Raw genomic sequence first — 24,317 nt, forward strand, 5'->3', positions numbered from 1 at the left:
TAAATCTCAATTCCATCTCAGGACATCAGTTCTTCCCACCAGCTATCTTTCTCACGCCCCTTGCCCCATGCTCAAAGATTAATGACTCTTGTTGGAAGTCCATTCCAGTTCACATTCCTGAAAAGAAAAGCCCTTCTCTGATAAAGAGAACCCATGTCCTGTGGGAGCCTAAATGTCTATATCCGTTCATTTATTGAGAAGGAAGGCTTTTCAGGTTTTATGTTGCAGCTGAAAAGCAAATCCATCTGCCCTGCCGCCCCCAACAAGCCTGCAGCTTGTGTCTTCTGCCAGCTTCCCATGGTTGCAGGGTCCTCTGACTCCCCAGCCTATCCTGGGCTCTCCCTCGGTTGTAAAATCCGGGCTCGTGCATAGCTCGCTTCCCCCACCCCTGCCTCATCCTTGAGCTGCTCGCCCCACTTGGCAAAATGCCCCAACACCACTAGAGTCTCCATTAGCAAGCATGCTTAAGAGATAAAGCAGGCATTCAGAGAATCTTTCATAAAAATTTTTTGAGTATTTAAAAAAATATTTATTATAAATTAAACAGAAACCCCCAAGAAACAAATATGTAGCTTAATGAATTCTTATAAAGCTAGCATCCATGTAACCACTACCAAATAGAACTTTGCCAGAACTACCCCCTTTACCCCCAGCCCCTTGGGAACAACTGTCCAGGGTTTTCTAGTCATCACTTAACATTTTTAAAAAGATATATGCTAATGGATATTTCTGAAACATTCCACAAAAGCCTAATTAGTGCCAAAAAAGATATCTTTCTCCAAATGGAAGGATAAAATGAGGTAAAATTTGAAGATTAACTTTGAAAGAAGACAACTAAAGACAAAAGGAATAAACTAGAAATATAACCATCGGTCAGTGTTTGCTACATTACTGTGGCCTGTGTGTCTGTCCTGGTATCCTCTTTGTCTGTTACTATACATGTGAGGGTTGCCTCTGCCTCCCTGTTTATAGCTTACAGTGGCCAGGTGGCCCTGAATGTCTCTCATGGATGCCGATTTTATTTACCCAGCCCTTTGCAGTCTTTCGTCCAGCTGGTTGACTGGCATTTTATAGATGCGGATGTATAAAGAGAGGATATTCACTGTGCTCCCCTGTTATAGGCAATTTTGATCCATATATACTGGAACCCTACTAGGGATATGTGTTTTTGTAAGACAAGGTCTATTTAGCAATGAGTGATAGAAAAATCGAACTAAATTATCTTTACTTTTAAAAGCTGGAGGCAAGCAGTTCCAGAACAGGTCAGCAAGGACTCACCCTCTGCTATCTTCAGGGTATTGATTTCATCCTTATGCTTATGACCTTGTGGTCACAATATGGCTGCCCTAGCTCCAGATATCACACACACATCAAAGGTAGGCAAGACAAAGGGAAAAGGAGTGATACCAGGAAACAAACGCCTCTTTTATGTCCATCTGTTTTGTCATGCAGCAGCATCTTTTCCAGAAACTCCAGCAGACTTATCTTAATATCTCTTTGGCTATAAGAAAATCATATGGCCACTCCCTTGTTGCTGCATGGGAAGCTAGGAAAAAGATGTGTAACTGGCTTTTCAGCCTCAGTAATGGGAATGGCTTTTGGGTAGCTGATCAGCCTTATCTGCATGTTTTAATACACGCACCTGAAAGACAAGGTTTTGTGATTTGAGTGACTCTCACAGAGGCTAGATATGAATGGAGAGATGGATAGAGTTGGCATTTTTTTTAGCCTATTTATTCAAATGAATCATCTCCATCAGAGGTTGCATTTCAGCCAATAGTAGAGACCAGCCAGGTGACGTAAAGGAGTCATTGGAACTTGTATAGGAAGAGAAAGATGCCCTCTTTGGTGACTGAGGGGTGCATGCTCTGCCTAAAGACCGTCAAGTGCAATGCATTGGCCAATGGAATCAACCATGGGGCCACCAAGACACCACCCCTGCACAGATTCCATTTGGATCTCCATCTGGGATGCAGATGATGAAGTTTATCCTCTGATACCATTCCATGTGTTACATTTCATGTCTCAGGAGCCGGGGATCATTTCTTAGTGAGCATGTTTTTATCATCTCCTGGGGAAAAGGCTAACCTGTGCCTCTTTTCGCAGACTCTAGGACGTGTGCCATGACCAACTGCCAGTATGGCTGTAAAGACACGGAAGAGGGGCCACGCTGTCTGTGTCCATCTCCAGGCCTCCGCTTGGCCCCCAATGGAAGAACTTGTCTAGGTAGAGTATCCAGAGTCACCTCCTCCCCTGATTTCTCCCTTTACTCCATTCCTCCTTTTTCATCCGTTACAACCTACTCGTTGACTCGACATCGAAAGTTCCTGAAATGACTTATGTCCATTTCCATGACATTTATAGCACATATGTTCTAGACAGATGCACTTTGCCATGCTAGAGAAAATACTTCTCTATAATTTGTTGGGTTGCCTAATGCCATGATGGAAAAAGATATAAGTAATTTTATTTTTGTATATTTACCCTGCACTTTTTACTTCAACTACCAAGTTGTATATACTCCTAGTGTATTTAACTATATTGCACTATAGATAATATTATGACCAAGTTAACACATAACATTAATCAGTTCAGTTCAGTCACTCAGTCGTGTCCGACTCTCCGCTACCCCATGAATCACAGCACGCCAGGCCTCCCTGTCCATCACCAACTCCCAGAGTTCACTCAAACTCATGTCCACAGAGTCGGTGATGCCATCCAGCCATCTCATTCTCTGTCGTCCCCTTCTCCTCCTGCCCCCAACCTTTCCCAGCATCAGAGTCTTTTCCAGTGAGTCAACTCGTCGCATGAGGTGGCCAAAGTATTGGAGTTTCAGCTTTAGCATCAGTCCTTCCAATGAACACCCAGGATCGATCTCCCTTAGAATGGACTGGTTGGATCTCCTTGCAGTACAAGGGACTCTCAAGAGTCTTCTCCAACACCACAGTTCAAAAGCATCAATTCTTTGGCACTCAGCTTTCTTCACGGTCCAACTCTCACATCCATACATGACCACGGGAAAAACCATAGCCTTGACTAGACGGACCTTGGTTGACAAAGTAATGTCTCTGCTTTTTAATATATTATCAAGGTTGGTCATAACTTTCCTTCCAAGGAGTAAGCGTCTTTTAATTTCATGGCTGCAATCAGCATCTGCAGTGATTTTGGAGCCCAAGAAAATAAAGTCTGACACTGTTTCCACTGTTTTTCCATCTATTTCCCATGAAGTGATGGGACCAGATGCCATGATCTTTGTTTTCTGAATGTTGAGCTTCAAGCCAACCTTTTCACTCTCCTCTTTCACTTTCATCAAGAGGCTTTTGAGTTCCTCTTCACTTTCTGCCATAAGGGTAGTGTCATCTGCATGTCTGAGGTTATTGATATTTCTCCCAGCAATCTTGATTCCAGCTTGTGCTTCTTCCAGCCCAGCGTTCCTCATGATGTACTCTGCATATAAGTTAAATAAGCAAGGTGACAATATACAGCCTTGACGTACTCCTTTTCCTATTTGGAACCAGTCTGTTGTTCCATGTCCAGTTCTAAGTGTTGCTTCCTGACCTGCATAAAGGTTTCTCAAGAGGCAGGTCAGGTGGTCTGGGATTCCCATCTCTTTCAGAAGTTTCCACAGTTTATTGTGATCCACAGAGTCAAAGGCTTTGGCATAGTCAATGAAGCAGAAATAGATGTTTTTCTGGAACTCTCTTGCTTTCTCCATGATCCAGCGGATGTTGGCAATTTGATCTCTGGTGCCTCTGCCTTTTCTAAAACCTGCTTGAACATCTGGGAGTTCACGGTTCACATATTGCTGAAGCCTGGCTTGGAGAATTTTAGCATGACTTTACTAGCATGTGAGATGAGTTCAATTGTGCGGTAGTTTGAGCATTCTTTGGCATTACCTTTCTTTGGGATTGGAATGAAGACTGACCTTTTCCAGTCCTGTGGCCACTGCTGAGTTTTCCAAATTTGCTGGCATATTGAGTGTAGCACTTTCACAGCATCATCTTTCAAGATTTGAAATAGCTCAACTGGAATTCCATCACCTCCACTAGCTTTGTTCCTAGTGATGCTTTCTAAGGCCCACTTGATTTCACATTCCAAGATGTCTGGCTCTAGGTCAGTGATCACGTTATTGTGACTATCTTGGTCGTGAAGATCTTCTTTGTACAGTTCTTCTGTGTATTCTTGGCACCTCTTCTTAATATCTTCTGCTTCTGTTAGGTCCATACCATTTCTGTCCTTTATCGAGCCCATCTTTGCATGAAATGTTCCCTTGGAATCTCTAATTTTCTTGAAGAGATCTCTTGTTTTTCCTATTCTGTTGTTTTCCTCTATTTCTTTGCATTGATCGCTGAGGAAGGCCTTCTTATCTCTCCTTGCTATTCTTTGGAACTCTGCATTCAGATGCTTATCTCTTTCCTTTTCTCCTTTGCTTTTCGCTTCTCTTCTTTTCACAGCTATTTGTAAGACCTCCTCAGACAGCCATTTTGCTTTTTTGCATTTCTTTTCCATGGGGATGGTCTTGGTCCCTGTCTCCTGTACAATGTCACGAACCTCCGTCCAGAGTTCATCAGGCACTCTATCAGATCTAGTCCCTTAAATCTATTTCTCACTTCCACTGTATAATCATAAAGGATTTGATTTAGGTCATATCTGAATGGTCTAGTAGTTTTCCCTACTTTCTTCAATTTAAGTCTGAACATAGCATTAATATGGGATGTCAAACCAAACAGAATGTTGAAAGAGTTCTTAATCTTTTTTGATGGAAGCAAGCAAATAGCACTATGATTTAATATTCTAACTTCTGTACTACAATAGAAGTATTTTTCAGTTGAGGTGGTTGGTGTTTATTTACCCTAAATGTATTGATACATAACTTGGTAAACCGCGTTTAGAAAGCTCTCCCAAATATACCCTAAATCAGTTGCTGCTGCTGCTGCTAAGTCACTTCAGTCGTTTCCAACTCTGTGCGACCCCATAGATGGCAGCCCACCAGGCTCCCCCGTCCCTGGGATTCTCCAGGCAAGAACACTGGAGTGGGTTGCCATCTCCTTCTCCAATGCATGAAAGTGAAAAGTGAAAGTGAAGTCCCTCAGTCATGTCCGACCCTCAGCGACCCCATGGACTGCAGCCCACCAGGCTCCTCTGTCCATGGGATTTTCCAGGCAAGAGTACTGGAGTGGGGTGCCATTGCCTTCTCCGCCTAAATCAGTTAGCCACTTTAATAAGAAGTCTGTATAAGTTAAAATTTTGGTTCTGCTCTTTGAAAGCAGGCAAATATTTAATTCAATTCACAAGGTTTAGTGCTCTTCAGTAAAATCAGATTTATGTCAAGGCTAATTCTTGACCAAATGAATCCAAGTGTTCACCCACCTCTTTGATTTGTCGAGTACCATTTGTATTGGAGGAGAAACTTGATGTATATGAAAGTGATCCCTGAAAAATAATTTTGTTCAGTCTAACACTTACTCATTAATTATATCAAGAATGCAAAAAGAACAATAAGCCAGCACCAAGTTTCTTGTTTAACCACTGTTCCAAAATAATGATGGTTCCAAATTTACTTGATTTGACATCTGAAAGTTAAGGCAAAGTCTGAGTCTTAATGGTTTGGTCAGCATAGCTGTCAGCCCCTCTGTGATGTGCCTTTCCATGGTAGCAAAGGAAGGAAGTCTCTTGTCTCCTAAGTTGCATCATGGTTTCATTCCACTTAACTCACAATTTATGTTATCAGTACATTCTTTAAAAACTGTGTTTCTATGATTTGGGGCAATATGACAGGATTTGGAGGCAGTTGCTAATGAAATAACTCTTTTGTAAAATGCAAGCTTTGAATGTTTGTGTATTAGGTTTGCCATGCAATATCCATAGCTGGAAGAATATTAATCCCTTCAGCAAAATGGAGTGTCTGTGTAACAAGTGCCAGCCATATGTTCCCTGCCCCTGAAAAGGTAGGGCCTAATGAGAGAGAAAATGTGAATTTAAGTAATGCCATTACAGCAAGATAGTACCTCTAAAATAAGCTGTACAAAGTGATAGAAATCCAGTGAATGTGCCTCAGGGATCCAGAACTCTTCCCAGAGGATAGGACGTTGGTAGCAGAATAATCAGAGTTTTCCAGTGAAGAAACCACATGTGCGTGTGTGTGCTGTGTGCTCTGGGTGCGGGCACGAGAGTGTGTTGGAGGGAGATTGCTTTCTTGGTGTGTCTGACATGTCCTGGTTCTCCATCCTAGACTTCGATGAATGTGTCTCTGATAAAGCCTTCTGCCCCTACAATCGAAGATGTGTGAACACATTTGGAAGCTACTATTGCAAATGTCATGTTGGTTTCGAACTGAAATATATCAGTGGCCGGTACGACTGTTTAGGTAAGAAACTTATAGGCTTTCTCTACAGATATTTAGACATCAGTTCAGTCTATTAGTTGAACCATCTACTGTACTGACCAGCTTAACAGCACAGAGAAAGGTTTTTTTTTAAAAATTTTTGTCATTTGGGAACTCTGATGACATGAATTACATGAAGCCAGGTTCATCAAAGTTTAAAGAATTGCAGTCTCTGTTGTTCTATTATGGAGATAAATAGCTTGAGATGATTTCTGTGGGTTTTTTGAAAAAAATTGATTGGTTTTGTTTTGTTTATATTTTTGGTTCCATCTCCATGTATAGCTAAAAGGGCTAAGTTACTTCAGTTGTGTCCAACTCTTTGTGACCCTATGAACCGTAGCCCTCCAGGCTCCTCTGTCCATGGGATTCTCCAGGCAAAAATACTGGAGTGGGTTGCCATTTCACCCTCCAGAGGATCTTCCCGACCCAGGGATTGAACCCGCATCTCTTCTGTATTGGCAGGCAGCTTCTTTACCACTAGCACCACCTGGGAAGCCCTAAAAATGAGGACAGTGAAGCATATTTATATTTGATAAAAGGAGGAATAACAAGTCCTGCTTAATCTTGATCTCAGTGGCCCTTGCCTAAGTCTCCATCAGGAGTGGCTTTAGAAAAATGAATGAAGGAGGTGCAATGTGCTCTTTCCTTGCTCATCCTTCAACCCTTCCATGGTTCCAACTCTACGTCCCCTAAAATGTTCATTTTCTGGGGTCATCAAGATCACTCTATGATAAGACTGAGACATCACTCAGCTTTCGGCCCAATATGGGTGAAATCAGAAATCCTGTCCCTTAGGGAAGGAATCCCAAGTCTCAATGAGCAAGTGAAGTGGGGTATTTGGGGAGCCCTTGGATGGCTTCCCATTGCCCCTGATAGAGCATGGATGGGGTTGGTCCTACAGACATATCAGCGCCCTGGAGATTCCTGTTTACATAATGCACACATGACACACATGTGTGCGTAACACGGAAAGCTAACAGCAGCAGGGCAAGTAGGATTTCTTTCCACCCTAAGCTCAGAGCTGACCAGGACGTGTCCTGTGTAATCGTGTTGGGGCAATATCCATTCCTGGGTTTTGAACACATCATATGAAGCCTCCATAGCTCTTCCCTCAAGCCTAAAGGCCATCCTAATCTGGCTTGTAAAATCCCCACTTCTTGTGAGCTGGGATCCTCCAAGATGCTCCAGACCCCACCATCTCTGGGGTCTATCTCCAGGCTGTGTCCAGAGTTGGAGCCTGTTTCCTGAGACCTAGAGGGAGATGCCACAGGACAGGGTGGGAGTCCACAAGGGGAGCTGTCAAAGGAAGCAAATCTTTGTGATTTAAGAAGTGATTAAGATCAGCACCTGAGCCCCCTTGTGGCTGAGTTAAAAACAATAGCCTAGGGGACCTCCCTGGCAGTCCGGAGGTTAAGACTCTGCACTTCATGTGCAGGGTGGCACAGATTTGATTCCTGGTCAGGTAGCTAGGATCCCACATGCCATGTAGCACAGCCATAGAGAAATTAATTAATTAAATAAGCAAACAATAGCCTGTTTTGTGTGCATATTCTCCAGGCAAGAATACTGGAGTGGGTTGCCATTTCCTTCTCCAGGGATCTTCCCAACCCAAGAATCCAACCCATGTCTCCTGCATTGGCAGGTGGGTTCTTTACCACAAGCATCCATGGGAAGCCCTCGAGAAGTATAGAAAAAAAGCGGGAGGGAAAAGAAGGCCAAGAAAGCTGTCACATGGGCGGAATTCAGTAAACTTTCCGAGTCTAAACCCAACAGACGAGCTCAGACCGGCCTAACCCCTACTCTTGGCAGCCTGTGAACAAAAGTTTCACATTTTTCAGATGATGTCAGTCCTTCCCAGCCCGTCTTGTTCTTTATGGGCTAGGAGTCCCAAGCCCTTCCATGTACAGAATTTACTTTCTGATATTGTTGTTTAGTGGTAAGTTTGGCTGATGACAATGTTAAGCAATCAAGCCCAAACAACTTAGAGATGTCAGGAGCGTTGATAAGCAGGAGAGGAGGTTGCTGTGGGGGAGGTGAGCTACAGACACCCTCCCTCCATACTGGGCAGCAAGCAAAGCCAGGGCTTTGGGCCAAGGCGCCAGGCATCCTCAGCGCTTCTCAGTTCCCTGGCCACACAGGGTTCGCTGGCTGGGTGGAGTGGTTGGCCCTGGAGTTACTCAAGTTCAGGGGATAGTCTTTCAGCAAGTGCTGTTACCACAAGATGATTCATGCGACTGCTCACATTTTCAGATATAAATGAATGTGCTGCGAACACCCACACGTGCAGCCTCCATGCCAATTGCCTTAATACCCAAGGATCCTTCAAGTGCAAGTGCAAGCAGGGGTATAAAGGCAGCGGACTGCAGTGCACCCGTAAGTACACTTGGTCACCGTATCTTGGCTCTTCCCTATAAAGCATTCTCTCCTTGTCTCCTTCCTCCCTTCGTTCCCCCTGCTCCTTCCCCTCTGGTGTGTTGGGAGCGGAAGGGGAGCAAGATGTGTGCATACAGTGTTTGGAAACTTCACTCCGCCTCCAACTCATCTTCTCAGCTAATCAGACCACACCTCCAGTTCTCACAGAAGTTGTAGGCACTGCACTTAAAGCACCGCAAGGATTCTGAAGGGTCTTCTGCTCACGACATGTTTTCAAATACTGAAAATAAAATTTGAGGACGATGACACTGAGCAAATGTATCAGTCAGGAGAGGCTCGGTTATGGGACAATAACAAACAGTCCTGAAGAGTCAGTGGCTTAGAACCAGAGAAGGTTTTTAACCATGTGAGTCAGGACTTTTTTCAGAACGTACAACTGGAAAAAAAAGTACGATAAAGCTAACCTCCCTTTGTCATCCTCCTCAAGCCTCTATTCACTTTTTTTTTTTTTTTGATGTAGAGTCAGGTCCCATGGTTTTTGCTGATGAATTCTTTAATGCTCAGCTGGTAAACTCTGATACACTCAATGTATAACAAGAAAACATCACTGCTATCAAAAACTGCAACAATAATCACAGTTTCTTTTGCCACTTGTGCTATACCCAGAGAGAGTTGTCAGGGCGTTTCTTGTCCACATTGTCACTTAGGAATACAGGCTGACAGAGGTCCCACTGTCTTATGGTACCATGGTGTCAATCCGAGGCTGAGTGTTCATCACAGCAGTTAAAGAACTGTGGACAATCATGATTAAGCTTGGAAGCAGGGGAGAAAATATATCTAATCCTGTCATGCATCCTGAAAGAGAAGAAAACTAGAAATCATGGTGAGTGCCCGGAATATCTTCCAAGACTAGCCAGCAAAGATTACAGGATAGTCACGTGCCTGACCAACCGTGTCCCACTCTGTTTAGTCACCTGGGCTTGTCCTTTGATCATGTCCCTTTTAGCATTGTCTCATTGTGTGCCAAGACTTGTTGACCACCCTGAGTCTACTCTCTCATAGATGCCTTAGGAGCATGGCCACATATTCCAATAAATATGGCTGTAAGTCGTCCCATGACCTGTATCCCATCCTGTACCCCCACCTGACTGACACTCCTAATGACAACAGAGCCAAACTCAGTGATGGCAAAAATAAACAGTCCACACATTATGATGGACTCTGAGCACCACACTCATAAAAGATTCATCATACCCCAGCGGCACTGGATGAGATGATGTACAGGAGTATAAGCAAAGAAGATGAGTCTGGAAATCACATTCTGTGAAGAACTGCCAAAAGAACTGGGCAGCATTTAACCTGGAAGAAAAAAAAAAAAGTGTGGAAAAGCAGACACAGTGCCTGTCAATATTTTAAGGAACGTAAAGTAAAAAAGCCAACTCACTGGAAAAGACCCTGATGCTGGGAAAGATTGAAGGCAAGAGGAAAAGGGGACGACAGAGGATGAGGTGGATAGATGGCATCACCGACTCAATGGACATGAGTTTGAGCAAATTGCAGGAGTTGGTAATGGACAGTGAGGCCTGGTGTGCTGCAATCCAGTTCAGTTCAGTTCAGTCTCTCAGTCGTGTCCGACTCTCCGTGACCCCATGAATCACAGCACGCCAGGCCTCCCTGTCCATCACCAACTCCCGGAGTTCACTCAAACTCATGTCCACAGAGTTGGTGATGCCATCCAGCCATCTCATTCTCCGTCGTCCCCTTCTCCTCCCGCCCCCAACCTTTCCCAGCATCAGAGTCTTTTCCAGTGAGTCAACTCGTCGCATGAGGTGGCCAAAGTATTGGAGTTTCAGCTTTAGCATCAGTCCTTCCAATGAACACCCAGGACTGATCTCCTTTAGAATGGACTGGTTGGATCTCCTTGCAGTCCAAGGGACTCTCAAGAGTCTTCTCCAACATCACAGTTCAAAAGCACCAATTCTTCGGTGACCAGCTTTCTTCACAGTCCAACTCTCACATCCATACATGACCACGGGAAAAACCATAGCCTTGACTAGACGGACCTCTGTTGGCAAAGTAATATCTCTGCTTTTTAATATATTATCAAGGTTGGTCATAACTTTCCTTCCAAGGAGTAAGCGTCTTTTAATTTCATGGCTGCAATCAGCATCTGGAGTGATTTTGGAGCCCCAAAAAATAAAGTCTGACACTGTTTCCACTGTTTTTCCATCTATTTCCCGTGAAGTGATGGGACCAGATGCCATGATCTTTGTTTTCTGAATGTTGAGCTTCAAGTCAACCTTTTCACTCTCCTCTTTCACTTTCATCAAGAGACTTTTTAGTTCTTCTTCACTTTCTGCCATAAGGGTAGTGTCGTCTGCATATCTAAGGTTATTGATATTTCTCCCAGCAATCTTGATTCCAGCTTGTGCTTCTTCCAGCCCAGCGTTCCTCATGATGTACTCTGCATATAAGTTAAATAAGCAAGGTGACAATATACAGCCTTGACATACTCCTTTTCCTATTTGGAACCAGTCTGTTGTTCCATGTCCAGTTCTGACTGTTGCTTCCTGACCTGCATAAAGGTTTCTCAAGAGGCAGGTCAGGTGGTCTGGGATTCCCATCTCTTTCAGAAGTTTCCACAGTTTATTGTGATCCACAGAGTCAAAGGCTTTGGCATATCAATGAAGCAGAAATAGATGTTTTTCTGGAACTCTCTTGCTTTCTCCATGATCCAGCGGATGTTGGCAATTTGATCTCTGGTGCCTCTGCCTTTTCTAAAACCTGCTTGAACATCTGGGAGTTCACAGTTCACATATTGCTGAAGCCTGGCTTGGAGAATTTTGAGCATGACTTTACTAGTGTGTGAGATGAGTCCAATTGTGCGGTAGTTTGAGCATTCTTTGGCATTGCCTTTCTTTGGGATTGGGATGAAGACTGACCTTTTCCAGTCCTGTGGCCACTGCTGAGTTTTCCAAATTTGCTGGCATATTGAGTGCAGCACTTTCACGGAATCATCTTTCAAGGTTTGAAATAGCTCAACTGGAGATGGCAAGAGTGAACATAGACATTCTAGGAATCAGTGAACTAAAATGGACTGGAATGGGTGAATTTAACTCAGATGACCATTATATCTACTACTGTGGGCAGGAATCCCTTAGAAGAAATGGAGTAGCCATCATGGTCAACAAAAGAGTCCGAAATGCAGTACTTGGATGCAATCTTAAAAACGACAGAATGATTTCTGTTCGTTTCCAAGGCAAACCATTCAATATTACAGTAATCCAGGCCTATGCCCCAACAAGTAACACTGAAGAAGCCGAAGTTGAACGGTTCTATGAAGACCTACAAGACCTTTTAGAACTAACACCCAAAAAAAATGTCCTTTTCATCATAGGGGACTGGAATGCAAAAGTAGGAAGTCAAGAAACACCTGGAGTAACAGGAAAATTTGGCCTTGGAGCACGGAATGAAGCAGGGCAAAGGCTAATAGAGTTTTGCCAAGAGAACGCACTGGTCATAGCAAACACCCTCTTCCAACAACACAAGAGAAGACTCTACACATGGACATCACCAGATGGTCAACACCGAAATTAGATTGATTATATTCTTTGCAGCCAAAGATGGAGAAGCTGTATACAGTTAGCAAAAACAAGACCAGGAACTGACTGTGGCTCAGATCATGAACTCCTTATTGCCAAATTCAGACTTAAATTGAAGAAAGTAGGGAAAACCACTAGACGATTCAGATATGACCTAAATCAAATCCCTTACGATTATACAGTAGAAGTGAGAAATAGATTTAAGGGACTAGATCTGATAGATAGAGTGCCTGATGAACTCTGGACGGAGATTCGTGACATTGTACAGGAGACAGGGACGAAGACCATCCCCATGGAAAAGAAATGCAAAAAAGCAAAATAGCTGTCTGAGGAGGCCTTACAAATAGCTGTGAAAAGAAGAGAAGCGAAAAGCAAAGGAGAAAAGGAAAGAGATAAGCATCTGAATGCAGAGTTCCAAAGAATAGCAAGGAGAGATAAGAAAGCCTTCCTCAGCGATCAATGCAAAGAAATAGAGGAAAACAACAGAATAGGAAAAACGAGAGATCTCTTCAAGAAAATTAGAGATTCCAAGGGAACATTTCATGCAAAGATGGGCTCGATAAAGGACAGAAATGGTATGGACCTAACAGAAGCAGAAGATATTAAGAAGAGGTGCCAAGAATACACAGAAGAACTGTACAAAAAAGATCTTCACGACCAAGATAGTCACGATAACGTGATCACTGACCTAGAGCCAGACATCTTGGAATGTGAAATCAAGTGGGCCTTAGAAAGCATCACTAGGAACAAAGCTAGTGGAGGTGATGGAATTCCAGTGCTGCAATCCATGGGGTCTCAAAGAGTCGGACATGACTGAGCGATTGAACAACAACAAAAGTAGAAGTGCCTTCCCATAACCAAAGTAGGCCAAGGGTGGGGCTTCATTCTCTCTGACAAATTTCTCCATCAGGGATCTCAGAGTGAAGAGAACCAGTGGAGTGGGGACCATGGCCTCCAGGAGGGCCCCCGCCTTGGGCTAGAGATGGGATTCAGCAACTCCTTGGTCTCCAGTAGCTTGTTGCTGTGGTTTCCGTCCCTCTGTGTAGACATGCCCATGGTGTCCTTCTGAAACTTTATTCAAAGAAAGACTGAGAGACTGGCTTCCCGTGCAGGGATGTGCATGGGTAGGTGGGATGGTGGGAAAGATGCCATAATTTTGAAAAACCTGCAGAGAAGAGATGGAATCAGTAAACCTTCCACACAGGATCAGTGGTCAAGGGCTCCTTCACGCCACCAACTTTGCACCTGTCCATTCTGGCCTTGCTGGTCTCAGGTCGTCTGGTCGACAGCCCAGCGTAAGGGTAGGAAGGCCTGAATTTGAATCCGAGCTGTACCCCGTACTGCCTGTGGCCTTTTGCCAGGTGCTTCGCCTCTCTAAACTCAGTGTCTTTCTATCTGAAATGGGCCCCATGGTGTCCCTTTAGCGAGTCCTCAGAAGGGGCCAGGCCACCATCCCTCGGTGACACCTGACTTTAATGAGGTGGGGGACAGTTCTGTGCATGTCCCAAGCCCCAGTGCAATGGACTCTCTGCATTGTAGCCTTGCAGCTTCCTCCCAGAGCTAAAGCCCCAAGTTCTAACCCCCAGGGACAGTCCTCAAGCCGTGAGGGCCAAGGGTCTACACCTCAATCCCCCAGCCTCCCCTGTGCAGCAGGACAACTCTGAGGTGGGTTCTATGCTGGTTCCCAGATGTCCCTCGTCACCCACAGTGATTACCTGTCCATTGAGGCACCATTTTTGACTCTCCTCCCTTCCTGTCTCACTATCCCTCTTACCCCTCTTCCACCTCCTGGAATCACCTGTTACGTAAACCACCTGCACCCAAATCCTTATCTTGGCTTATGTTTGGGGGCCCCCACATTCCTCCCAGTACCTCTCTCATAGGTTCATTGAGACTTGAATGAGGTAGTATAGACAGAGAGCTTAGTTCAGCCGGGCACATAGTAGATGCTCAATAAAGTTAGCTCTGGCTCAGACTGTTGTTAGCACAGTTTCAATCATATTCATTAAGGTCTAGCTCCTCCTGACTCTGAAATCCTGTAAAAGTAAATGCAGAAAAATGCTGTGCATAGAAAAAAAAAAAAGGATGCACTGGAAAAACACTTGTGTCAGTAAGTGAGCAGCTCAACTCACCTCCACGTACTCATCCCTGCCCCCCAGACCAAAGAATCACAGAGATTAGGAAGAACTGGCCAAAACAGGCCTGGAGTGCTCTTCCTTCTTAATCACTTGCTCCCTCTTGAAACCACAGTGTGTCATCAACATCCAAATGAAGGCACTGTTTGTAAGTGTGCAAATGGGTAGCTGTTTGCAACCCATGTTTTTGTTATTGCAGCCCAGTGTTCAGAGATTTTAAATCCCACATCAACCCAAACAGTTTTTAAATTTTATTGAAGTATAGTTTATGTACAATGTTGTGTTAGTTGCAGGTGTACAGCAAAGTGACTCATATATGTATATGTATATATATACACACACATTCTTTTTCAGATTCTTTGCCCATATAGGTTATTACAGAATATTGAGTAGAGTTCCTTGTGCTATACAGTAGGGCTTTGTTCTTTATGTATTTTATATGTAGTAGTGAGTATATGTTAATCCCAGCCTAACCATAGATTTGTTTTTGAAATATTTGAAATCTGTTTCTGTTTTGTAAATAAGGTCATTTGTATCACTTTTTAAAATTAGATTCAATGTACAATATATGAAATTTGTCTTCCCCTACCTGACTGACTTCACTTAGTATGATCATCTCTTGGTCCATTCATGTTGCTGCAAATGGCATTGTTTTATTCTTTTTTAAGGCTGAATAATATCCCATTGTATATATGTGCCACATCTTCTTTATCCATTCCTCTGTTGATGGGCATTTAGGTTGTTTTCATCTCTTGGCTGTTGTAAATAGTACTATGAGCTTAGCATTGCATATATATTTTTGAATTACAGTTTTCTCTAGATATATGCTCAGGAGTGGGATTGCTGGATCATATGGTAGTTCTGTTTTTAGTTTTTAAAGTACTCTCCATGCTGTTCTCCACAGTGGCTGTATCAATTTACATTCCCACCAACAGTATAGGAGGCTTCCCTTCCCTCCACATCCTCTCCAGCATTTACTGTTTGTGAACTTTTTGATGATGGCCATTCTGACTGGTATGAGGTGATACCTCGTTGTAGTTTTGATTGCATTTCTCTGATAATTAGTGATGCTGAGCATCTTCTCATGTGGTTTTTGGCCATCTGTATGTCTTCTTTGAAGAAATATCCAATTTTCTGATTGGCTTGTTTTTTTTTTTTGACATAGAGTTGCATGAGCTGTTTCTTATTTTGGTCAACCTAAATATTTCTTATGCTAAAAAAACTTTTTTTTTCCCTTTGGTCATCCAACTCTAAGCTTATTTAGAGGAGCAGTTTAAAACAAATTTTTCTTGATTCTTCAAAACCTCAAACTTATCACAATGTTCTGTTTGATATCTGAAAAATCATTCATTTTGTTACTATCCATTCTGCGGCAGAATCATTTCTCTAGTCTTTTGCCAAAATGTTTATTTGCAATAGAAAACTATCTTCAGGTCAATCATTATGTTATTTGCCCAGTCCTTTCCATTCTGCTTTGGTAAAATAAACAGCCATGTCTCTTTTGAAAATTGATCTTAACGTCTTAACACACATTGCTTAAAGGATGGCCAAAATCCACCCTTACATGCAAAGAAAAGTCATAGAAAAATGAGAGAATCACATCTAATTAGTGTTCAGCATTATAAAATGCTGTGTTGTAAAATACATTTGTATCTGTGTTAACTGCTTGCATATAATAATAAAGCAGCTTTTATTATGAGTTTATTATTTTTGAGAAAGTCCAGACCTTACATGGCAGTACAGAAGAGGAATTAGTCAATTATCCTTATGCACCATCTGTATCCAAAGAACAATGCAGCCTAAATGTGGATGTGTGTATTTTTTTTTACTGTTCTTATGTGTATGTGTTAGTCTCTCAGTCATATCTGACTCTTTGCAACCCCATGAACTGTAGCCCGCCAGGCTCCTCTGTCCATGGAATTCTCCAAACAAGATTACTGGAGTGGGTAGCCATTCTCTTCTCTAGGGGATCTTCCCAACCCGGGGATCAAACCCGGGTCTCCTGCATTGCAGGCAGATTCTTTACCATCTGAGCCACCAGGGAATATGTGGGTGTTAATAATGCACCATTAGATAATTTGGTCTTAGTTTGACAGCAGCTATACATCATTCTAAGGAAATCAAAACTCTAGTACTACCCAACTTGGTTGCTAAGTTGCTAAGTCACTTCAGTCGTGTCCGACTCTGTGTGACCCCATAGACGGCAGCCCACCAGGCTGCCCTGTCCCTGGGATTCTCCAGGCAAGAACATTGGAGTGGGTTGCCATTTCCTTCTCCACCCAACTTGGTTAGTAACAGTCAATTTAAGAAAGGACACTGTGTCATTTAGTTACCAAGAGCATGGCTTCTGGAATCAAATTACCTTGGCTTGATTTCTGGCTCCCTAGCCGATTGCCTATGGTCTGAGAGCAAACTAACCTTTTAGGATCTCAGTTTCTCTCTTCAAAATAGTGCATGCATGGATGCTAAGTCACTTCAGTCATGGCCGACTCTTTGCGACACTATGGACTATATAGCCTGCCAGGCTCTTCTGTCCATGGGATTCTCCAGGCAACTGGAGTGGGTTATCAGGCTCTTCTCCAGGGGATCTTCCCAGCCCAGGGATTGAGCCTGTGTCTCTTATGTCTCCTGCATTGGCAGGTGGGTTCTTTACCACTAGTGACACCTGGGAAGCCCATAATAGTGTCTGACCCTTAATACTGTTTTGACTATTGCATGAAATAATCCACACATAATAAATAAACATCCACTTGAAGGGCTTAACTCCAGCCCAGAATGTATTAACTGCTCTATAACCATGCACTCATAGGAGGAGGAGGAGTGACAATGGCTTCTTTACCAAAATTCAATGATGGTTCCCCTTGGAAAGCAGCTTCTTTAGTCATTGAAAATATGCTTTAACCATTACAAGTTCACATTTTACAGAACATATTCAAGAATATAGGTGTGAGGACAACAAGGCCATTCCAATACTTTTTACTTCAATAATAACATAAGCAGAGAGGTATGATCTGGAAAAGAATTTAACTTAGTAGAAGATTTTCGACATTCTGGTGATGAATTCTAAAAATAATAGTAAACACAGGCCCAATATATATTGAGCACTGATCTTAGTAATTGACATGTATTCACCCATTTCGACCTTATGAATGCCGTCTTTTTATCCTAGCTTTTTTTAAAAGTCAGCTTGTCATTTATTTATTTATTTGGCTGTGCCAGATCTTAGTTGTAGCATACAGAATCCTTCATTGTGGTACACGGATTCTCTAGATGTGGCATGTGGGCTTAGTTGCTCCATAGCATGTGGGGATCTTAGTTCCCTGACCAGGGATTGAACCCGTGCCCCCTGCATTGCAAGGTGGACTCTTAACCCCTGGACCGCCAGGGAAGTCCCTATCCCAGCTTGATAAATGCAGAGACTGAAGCAAAGAGAAGTGGGCTCGAGGTCTTAGGACTAGAAACTGTGAGGAATTGGGGGTCATACCCAGGAACCTGAGCTCCAAGTCTGATTGCCTCAAGGCAGCATGCTGTGTCTGTGGCTCATGGCTACTCCTCTGGGCCCTCCCCATCAGACACTCCTGGCTCAGTTTTTCTGCTGTCCTACCCCCTTCCCAATGCCTGCATCTCATGGTGCAATGTATTTCTCACCCACGACTAAGCCTCTCCACCCAAGACTACGTCTAAAGCACGAATGAGAGGGAAGTTTCTGCTGCCAGGTGGTAGGAGACCATCTGGTGAGCTCGGTTCAGGGAAATGAATTGTCAGAGTCATGCTCCTCCTGGGAAAGATGTTCTCACATCATAGTGATCTTCTCTAAGTAAGGATCTCAGATAGGTTGAAGTTTTTGACAAAGTGGATATTTAGAGAAATCTCAGATCTCTCCCAAGAGAAATTGTCAGTTTCACTCACATAAGACTGGCCTATGCGTGTGAAAACCCTGGAAGTCCCTGTTTTTATGTCTGAGAGCCCCAAATGTGCCAGACCCTCCTGCCACAGCTTCCTGCCACATTTGTATATTCTCAAAAAGAAGATGTGCTAATCAAGAAATTGTCAAGAGAAACGGTCATCAGCTATGTCCAATATGAAACAGCAGCACCTAGACACAGCCGAATCTGTCCATTCGTAGTCATGCATAGGCAGAGTTTGTTTTGTCCTTGCCCAGCTCTTTACATACTGAAGAAGTGAAATTGTTGGCACCACAAACGTTGTTTGATTTATTTTTTTTTTAGTGGAAAAACTCAAAACTTCAAAGCAGACACCAAAGGCAGATGTTTAGGTTTGCCTGGTGTGGATTGAAACCCTCTCCTCATTATTTATAATATTAAAGGTCATTAGTGTTATGTTACTGATTGCATAAAGGAAATCTCCAGGGAATGGGTATTTCCTGTTAATTTTTCACTCTGGATCCTGGGAAAGGAATCTGGGTCCCGTAGACAGAGTTGCACAGTGGGGCCTCCAGAGGAAGATGTGTATATGCACATTACTTAAAACCAGAACTTATGCAGCTTCTGACAAATCAACTGAAACAGGCTATCTGAAGGTCAAGTAAATGAGTAATGATGCATTATTTGTATTAGTCCTGGAGAAGGAAATGGCAACCCACTCCAGTATTCTAGCCTGGAGGATTCCATGGATAGAAAAGCCTGGCGGGCTACAGTCCATGTGGTTGCAGAGAGTCGGACACGACTGAGCGACTAACACACACAAGAAAAATATTCTAATAAAATCCCAATCCAATTCCTTTCTGTAATATTCTTTTTGAACACTGAAATTGGTGCCTACTCCCTTATTTCATTTCCCTCTGAAATATATCCAGGTTGTAGAATCAAGTGAATTGGTTCAGATGGTATTAGACCCATTTTGCTCAGTTTCAGACTAGCACATGCGTGGATATTTTATAAAAGGACAATATATTTGATTTTAAAGGTCAGAGTTTTTAATCTTTTTAAATTATTATTATTATTTTTTTGGCCACACCAAGTGGCTTATGGAATCTTAGTTCCCCAGCCAGGGATTGTGCTATATAATAGGGTCCTTATTGATTATTTTATATATAGTAGTAGTGTGTATCTGTTAATCCCAAACTCCTATTTTATCTCTCCCTCCCTTTCCCCTTTAGTAATCATAAATTTGCTTTTTATGTCTGTCAGTCTATTACAAAGATGCATTTTAAAAAAGAATTTAATTTAGTGGTGAGAAATATGAAATGAATGTAAAACTAAATATAGATGCCTCTCTATAAATAATCAATAATTAAAATCATTTAGCTTTTGATACTAGTTGGTTGAGGTGAAGAAATTCAAAGATATGTATACACTGAATCAAAAATCACCATTTTTGTAGGTCACAAATGGCTCATTATTGGCAATGTACATATGGTTCAACATAATGCTAGCTATAATTTTTTAACATCACATCTAAACAAATTACAGGGCTCCCTGGGCAACAGCAGCTTTGACAAATACCAATGTGAAAGTGGAAATATTAGAGGATTCTGGAAAATTCATCACGTTGTGATCTGTAACCCAGCTTGGTAGGAGCAGGTATTTCATCATTATAGTTTATGAAGCAAAACGAAGGTTTGTCTTCGAACGATGAAGGTAGTTAAGATCCTGCTGTAATCATTGGAACCACTTAAAACAGATGCAAATGCAGTTCTTTCTAAAATATCAGATGATTGAGCCTCATATGTATTGATTCTGGAAGCATTCATTGACTGCACTATGACATTTTTTAATTTATTTATTTTAATTGGAAGCTAATTACTTTACATTATTGTATTTGTTTTGCCATACTAAATGCTCCATTTTTGTGAGAGATCTAATTATTTGTCAATGTGGAACTTCTCTTTTACTGTTGGTTTTAGTAATCCCCGAAAATTCTGTGAAAGAATTCCTCAGAGCACCTGATACCATCAAAGACAGAATTAAGAAGTTGCTTGCTCACAAGAATAGCATGAGAAAGAAGGTAAAAATGGAAAACTTCGCAGAACCCAGAGGGACTCCCACCCCAAAGGTTGACTTGGAGCCCTTCAGCTCTGGAGAGAGCATTTCCAGAGATGGGAACCCTCACAGAGAAAAAAAGAGGAATGAAAACAGAAAGAAAGAAAGGCTGGAGGACGAGAAAAGAGATGAGAACCATGTGGAACAGGAACAAAGCCTCCGTGGAGATGTGTTTTGTGAGTATCAAGTATGACTTTTGTTCATTTATGCATCTTATGAAAAGTGAATTGTAGTTTTCCCTGGCAAATGACAGGGAAGAGGAAGATAGTTTCATGCCGTAACTAAGATGGTGAAGTGAAGTGTGACAGTTAGTGGCTCAGTCGTGTCCAGCTTTTTATGACCCACCAGGCTCCTCTGCCCATGGAATGAGTGGCCAATCTCTACTCCAGGAAATCTTCCCAACCCAGGGATCGAACCCCAGTCTCCCGCATTGTAGGCAGATTCTTTACCGTCTGAGCTGCCAGGGAAGCCTAAGTAAGATGGGGTCAGCTTTAAATCTTAAGAAGCAAGGTTCTCTAAACGGTCTGGAAGCTAACATCTTCTGCAGATACAAAATCACATTTGCTGCTGTGGGATGCGCAGAAGGTCAGTCCTTTCCACTTACCTAGGGGGTGTCCTATTTGATGCAGCCCCTCCTTCTGCTCCTGACCAAGGAAGCCTGCTTGTCCTGACAGCTCGGTCATCTGGCTGCCCAGCTCTGCGTGCAGTGCACCCCTCAACCCCAGAGAGCCCCCCCACCCAGGTAGATCTGCTAAGCTCTGCCTTTTTCCTTCTTGAAGGCATTTTTTACAGGCACACTCGGTGAAAGGAGAATGTCAGATTTGTGTGGCTATAATTTAAAAAGGTGAAATAGAGGAACATTCTATATAGAGCTTAAGCTTCAGTTTTCTACATGAGCCAGAGAATCATCATTGTCAGCGGTGACTGTGCAGAGCCATCATCAGCCTCGGCCCCTGCAGAGGGGTTTCCATGCTGACCCAGCCTGGGACATTCCCTTTCATTCTCGCCAGCCATCTGTTGCTCCCTCTCTATTTTGCCTTGTCTATGCTTGTCCCATTGTTGTTGTTGTTCAGCCGCCCAGTTGTGTCCAACTCTGTGCGACCGCATGGACTGTAGCACACCAGGCTTCCCTGTCCTTCACCGTCTCCTGGAGCCTACTCAAACACATGTCCACTGACTCAGTGATACCACCCAACCGTTTTATCCTCTGTTGTCCCCTTCTCCTCCTGCCTTCAATCTTTCCCGGCATCAAGGTCTTTTCTAAAGAGTCAGTTCTTCCCATCAGGTGGCCAAAGGACTGGAGCTTCAGCTTCAGCATCAATCCTTCCAGTGACTATTCAGGACTGATTTCCTTTAGGATTGACTGGTTTAATCTCCTTGCAGACCAAGGGACTCTCAAGAATCTTCTCCAACACCACAGCTTGAAAGCATCAGTTCTTCAGTGCTCAGCCTTCTTTATGGTCCAACTCTTACATCTATATATAACTACTGGAAAAACCATAGTTTTGACTATATGGATCTTTGTCAGCAAAGTCATGTCTCTGCTTTTTAATATGCTGTGTTTAGGTTACTTAGGTGATGCCTAATGGGGTCCAGTGGGGGCACCTTTCGAAAAAGTTGTTCTAGATGAGAAAACTGGCACCAATATGAATGCTTTGGAAATGTTAGGGAAACGCTGCTATAACATACTCTGTAAGTAGGCACAGCTGTCCCTTGGTATCCCCGGGGGACTGGTCCCAGGAACCCCCGCAGACACAAAAATCCATGGATGCTCAAGTTTTATATAAAATGGTGCAATATTCATATATAACCTAAACACATCCTCCCCACATCTAGTAGTCTCTAGATTACTTAAAAGACCTAATACAATGTAAATGCTGTGTAAATGATTTCCTGGTATGCAAGGCAAATTCAAGTTTTGCTCTTTGGAACTTTCTGGATTTTTAAAAAATTATTTTCAACCTGTCATTTGTTGAATCTGTGGATGTGGAGCCCATGGTTACTAATGGCCAGCTGTGTATGATAAGCTGTATATGATAAACCCTCTTTGTTCATTGATTCATACCTTCTTAGTATGTGGGGCTTTAGGGACTTTTGTTTTACTGATTAAGTGTTCATTGTTAGCCCCTAAGGTGAATGAAGCGGGTGAAGTGGATCTGGTTCTGGTCCAAAGAAAAACTACATCATCCCACCTGAAACACAAAGGTGAGTAACATATATTAGGAGTGAGTATATTTTAGGAGTAATAGCACTCATAAAGAATATTGAAGAATGGAAGCAAGCATTACCAGGCATCTTTTAATTTTAGGAGTTAGACAGAAATAAAATATCTTTTCTGGAATAGGGGAAAATACGGGTTAAGAAGAAAGGAAAGTGAGAGAAGAGGCCGTGTGTTTGTACCGGCTTAAGATATATGTAGATGGACAGCCTGGATTCCAATCTAGTTTAGGAGTCAGGTATAGTTCCAGCCCTCAGTGTTTGGAGGACTTGGTCAAATCACTTACGACTCTCAGTTTTACTTTCTTGAAAATGGGCATGATTGTAGAATTTTTGTGGCAGCCACATCAAATGATGTAATGTACGTGAAAATGCTTTGCAAATCGTTAATGCGTCAACGAGTTGCTGCCCCTTATATCTTTAGCCTTTCCTCTTTCTTTGTCCTTCTTTTATTCCTTAGTATAAACTGCAAAAGCCCCCCCATTCCAAGCCAGAGTCTGGTATTCGTTACAAATCAGAAACATTTCAGTCTTTCATCTTTTTCCCAGTGGTAATTTCTGACACCTACATCAGCGGTCAAGACTTTTTTCTGTAAAGGGTCAGAGGGTGAATATTTCAGGCTTTGTGAACTATAAACTCTCTGTTGCATCTGTCAGCTCTATCACTGCAGCTCAAAAGCAGACACAGACAATATGTAAATGATAGGTGTGGTATGTATCAGTAAAACTTTATTTGCAAGAACAAGCAATGGGCCAGGATATTAGTTTGCTGACCCCAATCTACATAAAAGTAACTGGAGCCACTGGGTCAAAGGTCGTGCTAGCTGACCCTGTACTCCATACAGTTGTTGCTGCCAAGCTGCCAAGTCACTTCAGTCGTGTCCGACTCTGTGCGACCCCATAGACGGAAGCCCACCAGGCTCCCCCGTCCCTGGGATTCTCCAGGCAAGAACACCGGAGTGGGCTGCCATTTCCTTCTCCAATACAGTTGTTAGGATTTGTTAAATGAGCATTTGTTAGATCGAGCCCCTGGGTGCCAGATGGTTCAACAAAAGACCACAAAAGAAATTGAAATAGACAAGTTTATTACTCCAGGTCTTGAGCAACGACATGGCATGGCCTCCAGGGGCCCCAGAGGGAAGTCCAGGCAGAACGTGGGGCACGCACCTCTGTGAGGGTCCATGTGTATGTAGTGCTTTGGGCTTGTTGGGCTAAGGTTGCATTGATGGATTCCAACAAAAACAATTGGGGTGTTAGTAAGCTTCAGGGGGGTCTTATCTAAGGCAGACCCAAGGCCCTGGGAAGCAGGGGAGGGTGTCAATCACAGGGGAAAAGTCATATGAGGAACTCACTTTTACTAGTGATTCCATGGGCTCTTATCTAGGGCTTGCACTTGCATGAGGGCTAATGCCAGTTTAAGGCCCTCGAAGGTTGCAGGGCCAAACCAAATGGATACCAAGACAGCCATACTTAGCTAAACTTTTTTTTTAATTGAAATATATTTGATTGACAATGTTGTGTTAGTTTCTGCTGCACAGCAGAGTGATCCAGTTATGCATTCATATGTATATATTTATTTTTATATTCTTTCCCATTATGGCTTG

The 24,317-nt window shown here is 42.9% G+C and overlaps 1 protein-coding gene across 2 annotated transcripts in view; it reads left to right on the forward strand.

Moving 5' to 3' along the window:
* The window catches only part of EGFL6 (EGF like domain multiple 6), a 57,616-nt gene that overhangs the window by 27,797 nt on the left and 5,502 nt on the right, over positions 1-24,317 (forward strand). For both annotated transcript variants that reach the window (XM_055438419.2, XM_055438420.2), the window contains exons 5-9: positions 2,107-2,226; positions 6,233-6,367; positions 8,636-8,758; positions 20,362-20,673; positions 22,622-22,702. In XM_055438419.2, the coding sequence (XP_055294394.2) occupies positions 2,107-2,226; positions 6,233-6,367; positions 8,636-8,758; positions 20,362-20,673; positions 22,622-22,702 (771 nt within the window). The remainder of the gene's footprint in view (positions 1-2,106; positions 2,227-6,232; positions 6,368-8,635; positions 8,759-20,361; positions 20,674-22,621; positions 22,703-24,317) is intronic.

This window comes from Moschus berezovskii, chromosome X, assembly GCF_049115385.1.
Source record: "Moschus berezovskii isolate FMDL1 chromosome X, NW_MosBer_1.0, whole genome shotgun sequence".
Lineage (NCBI taxonomy): Eukaryota > Metazoa > Chordata > Mammalia > Artiodactyla > Moschidae > Moschus > Moschus berezovskii.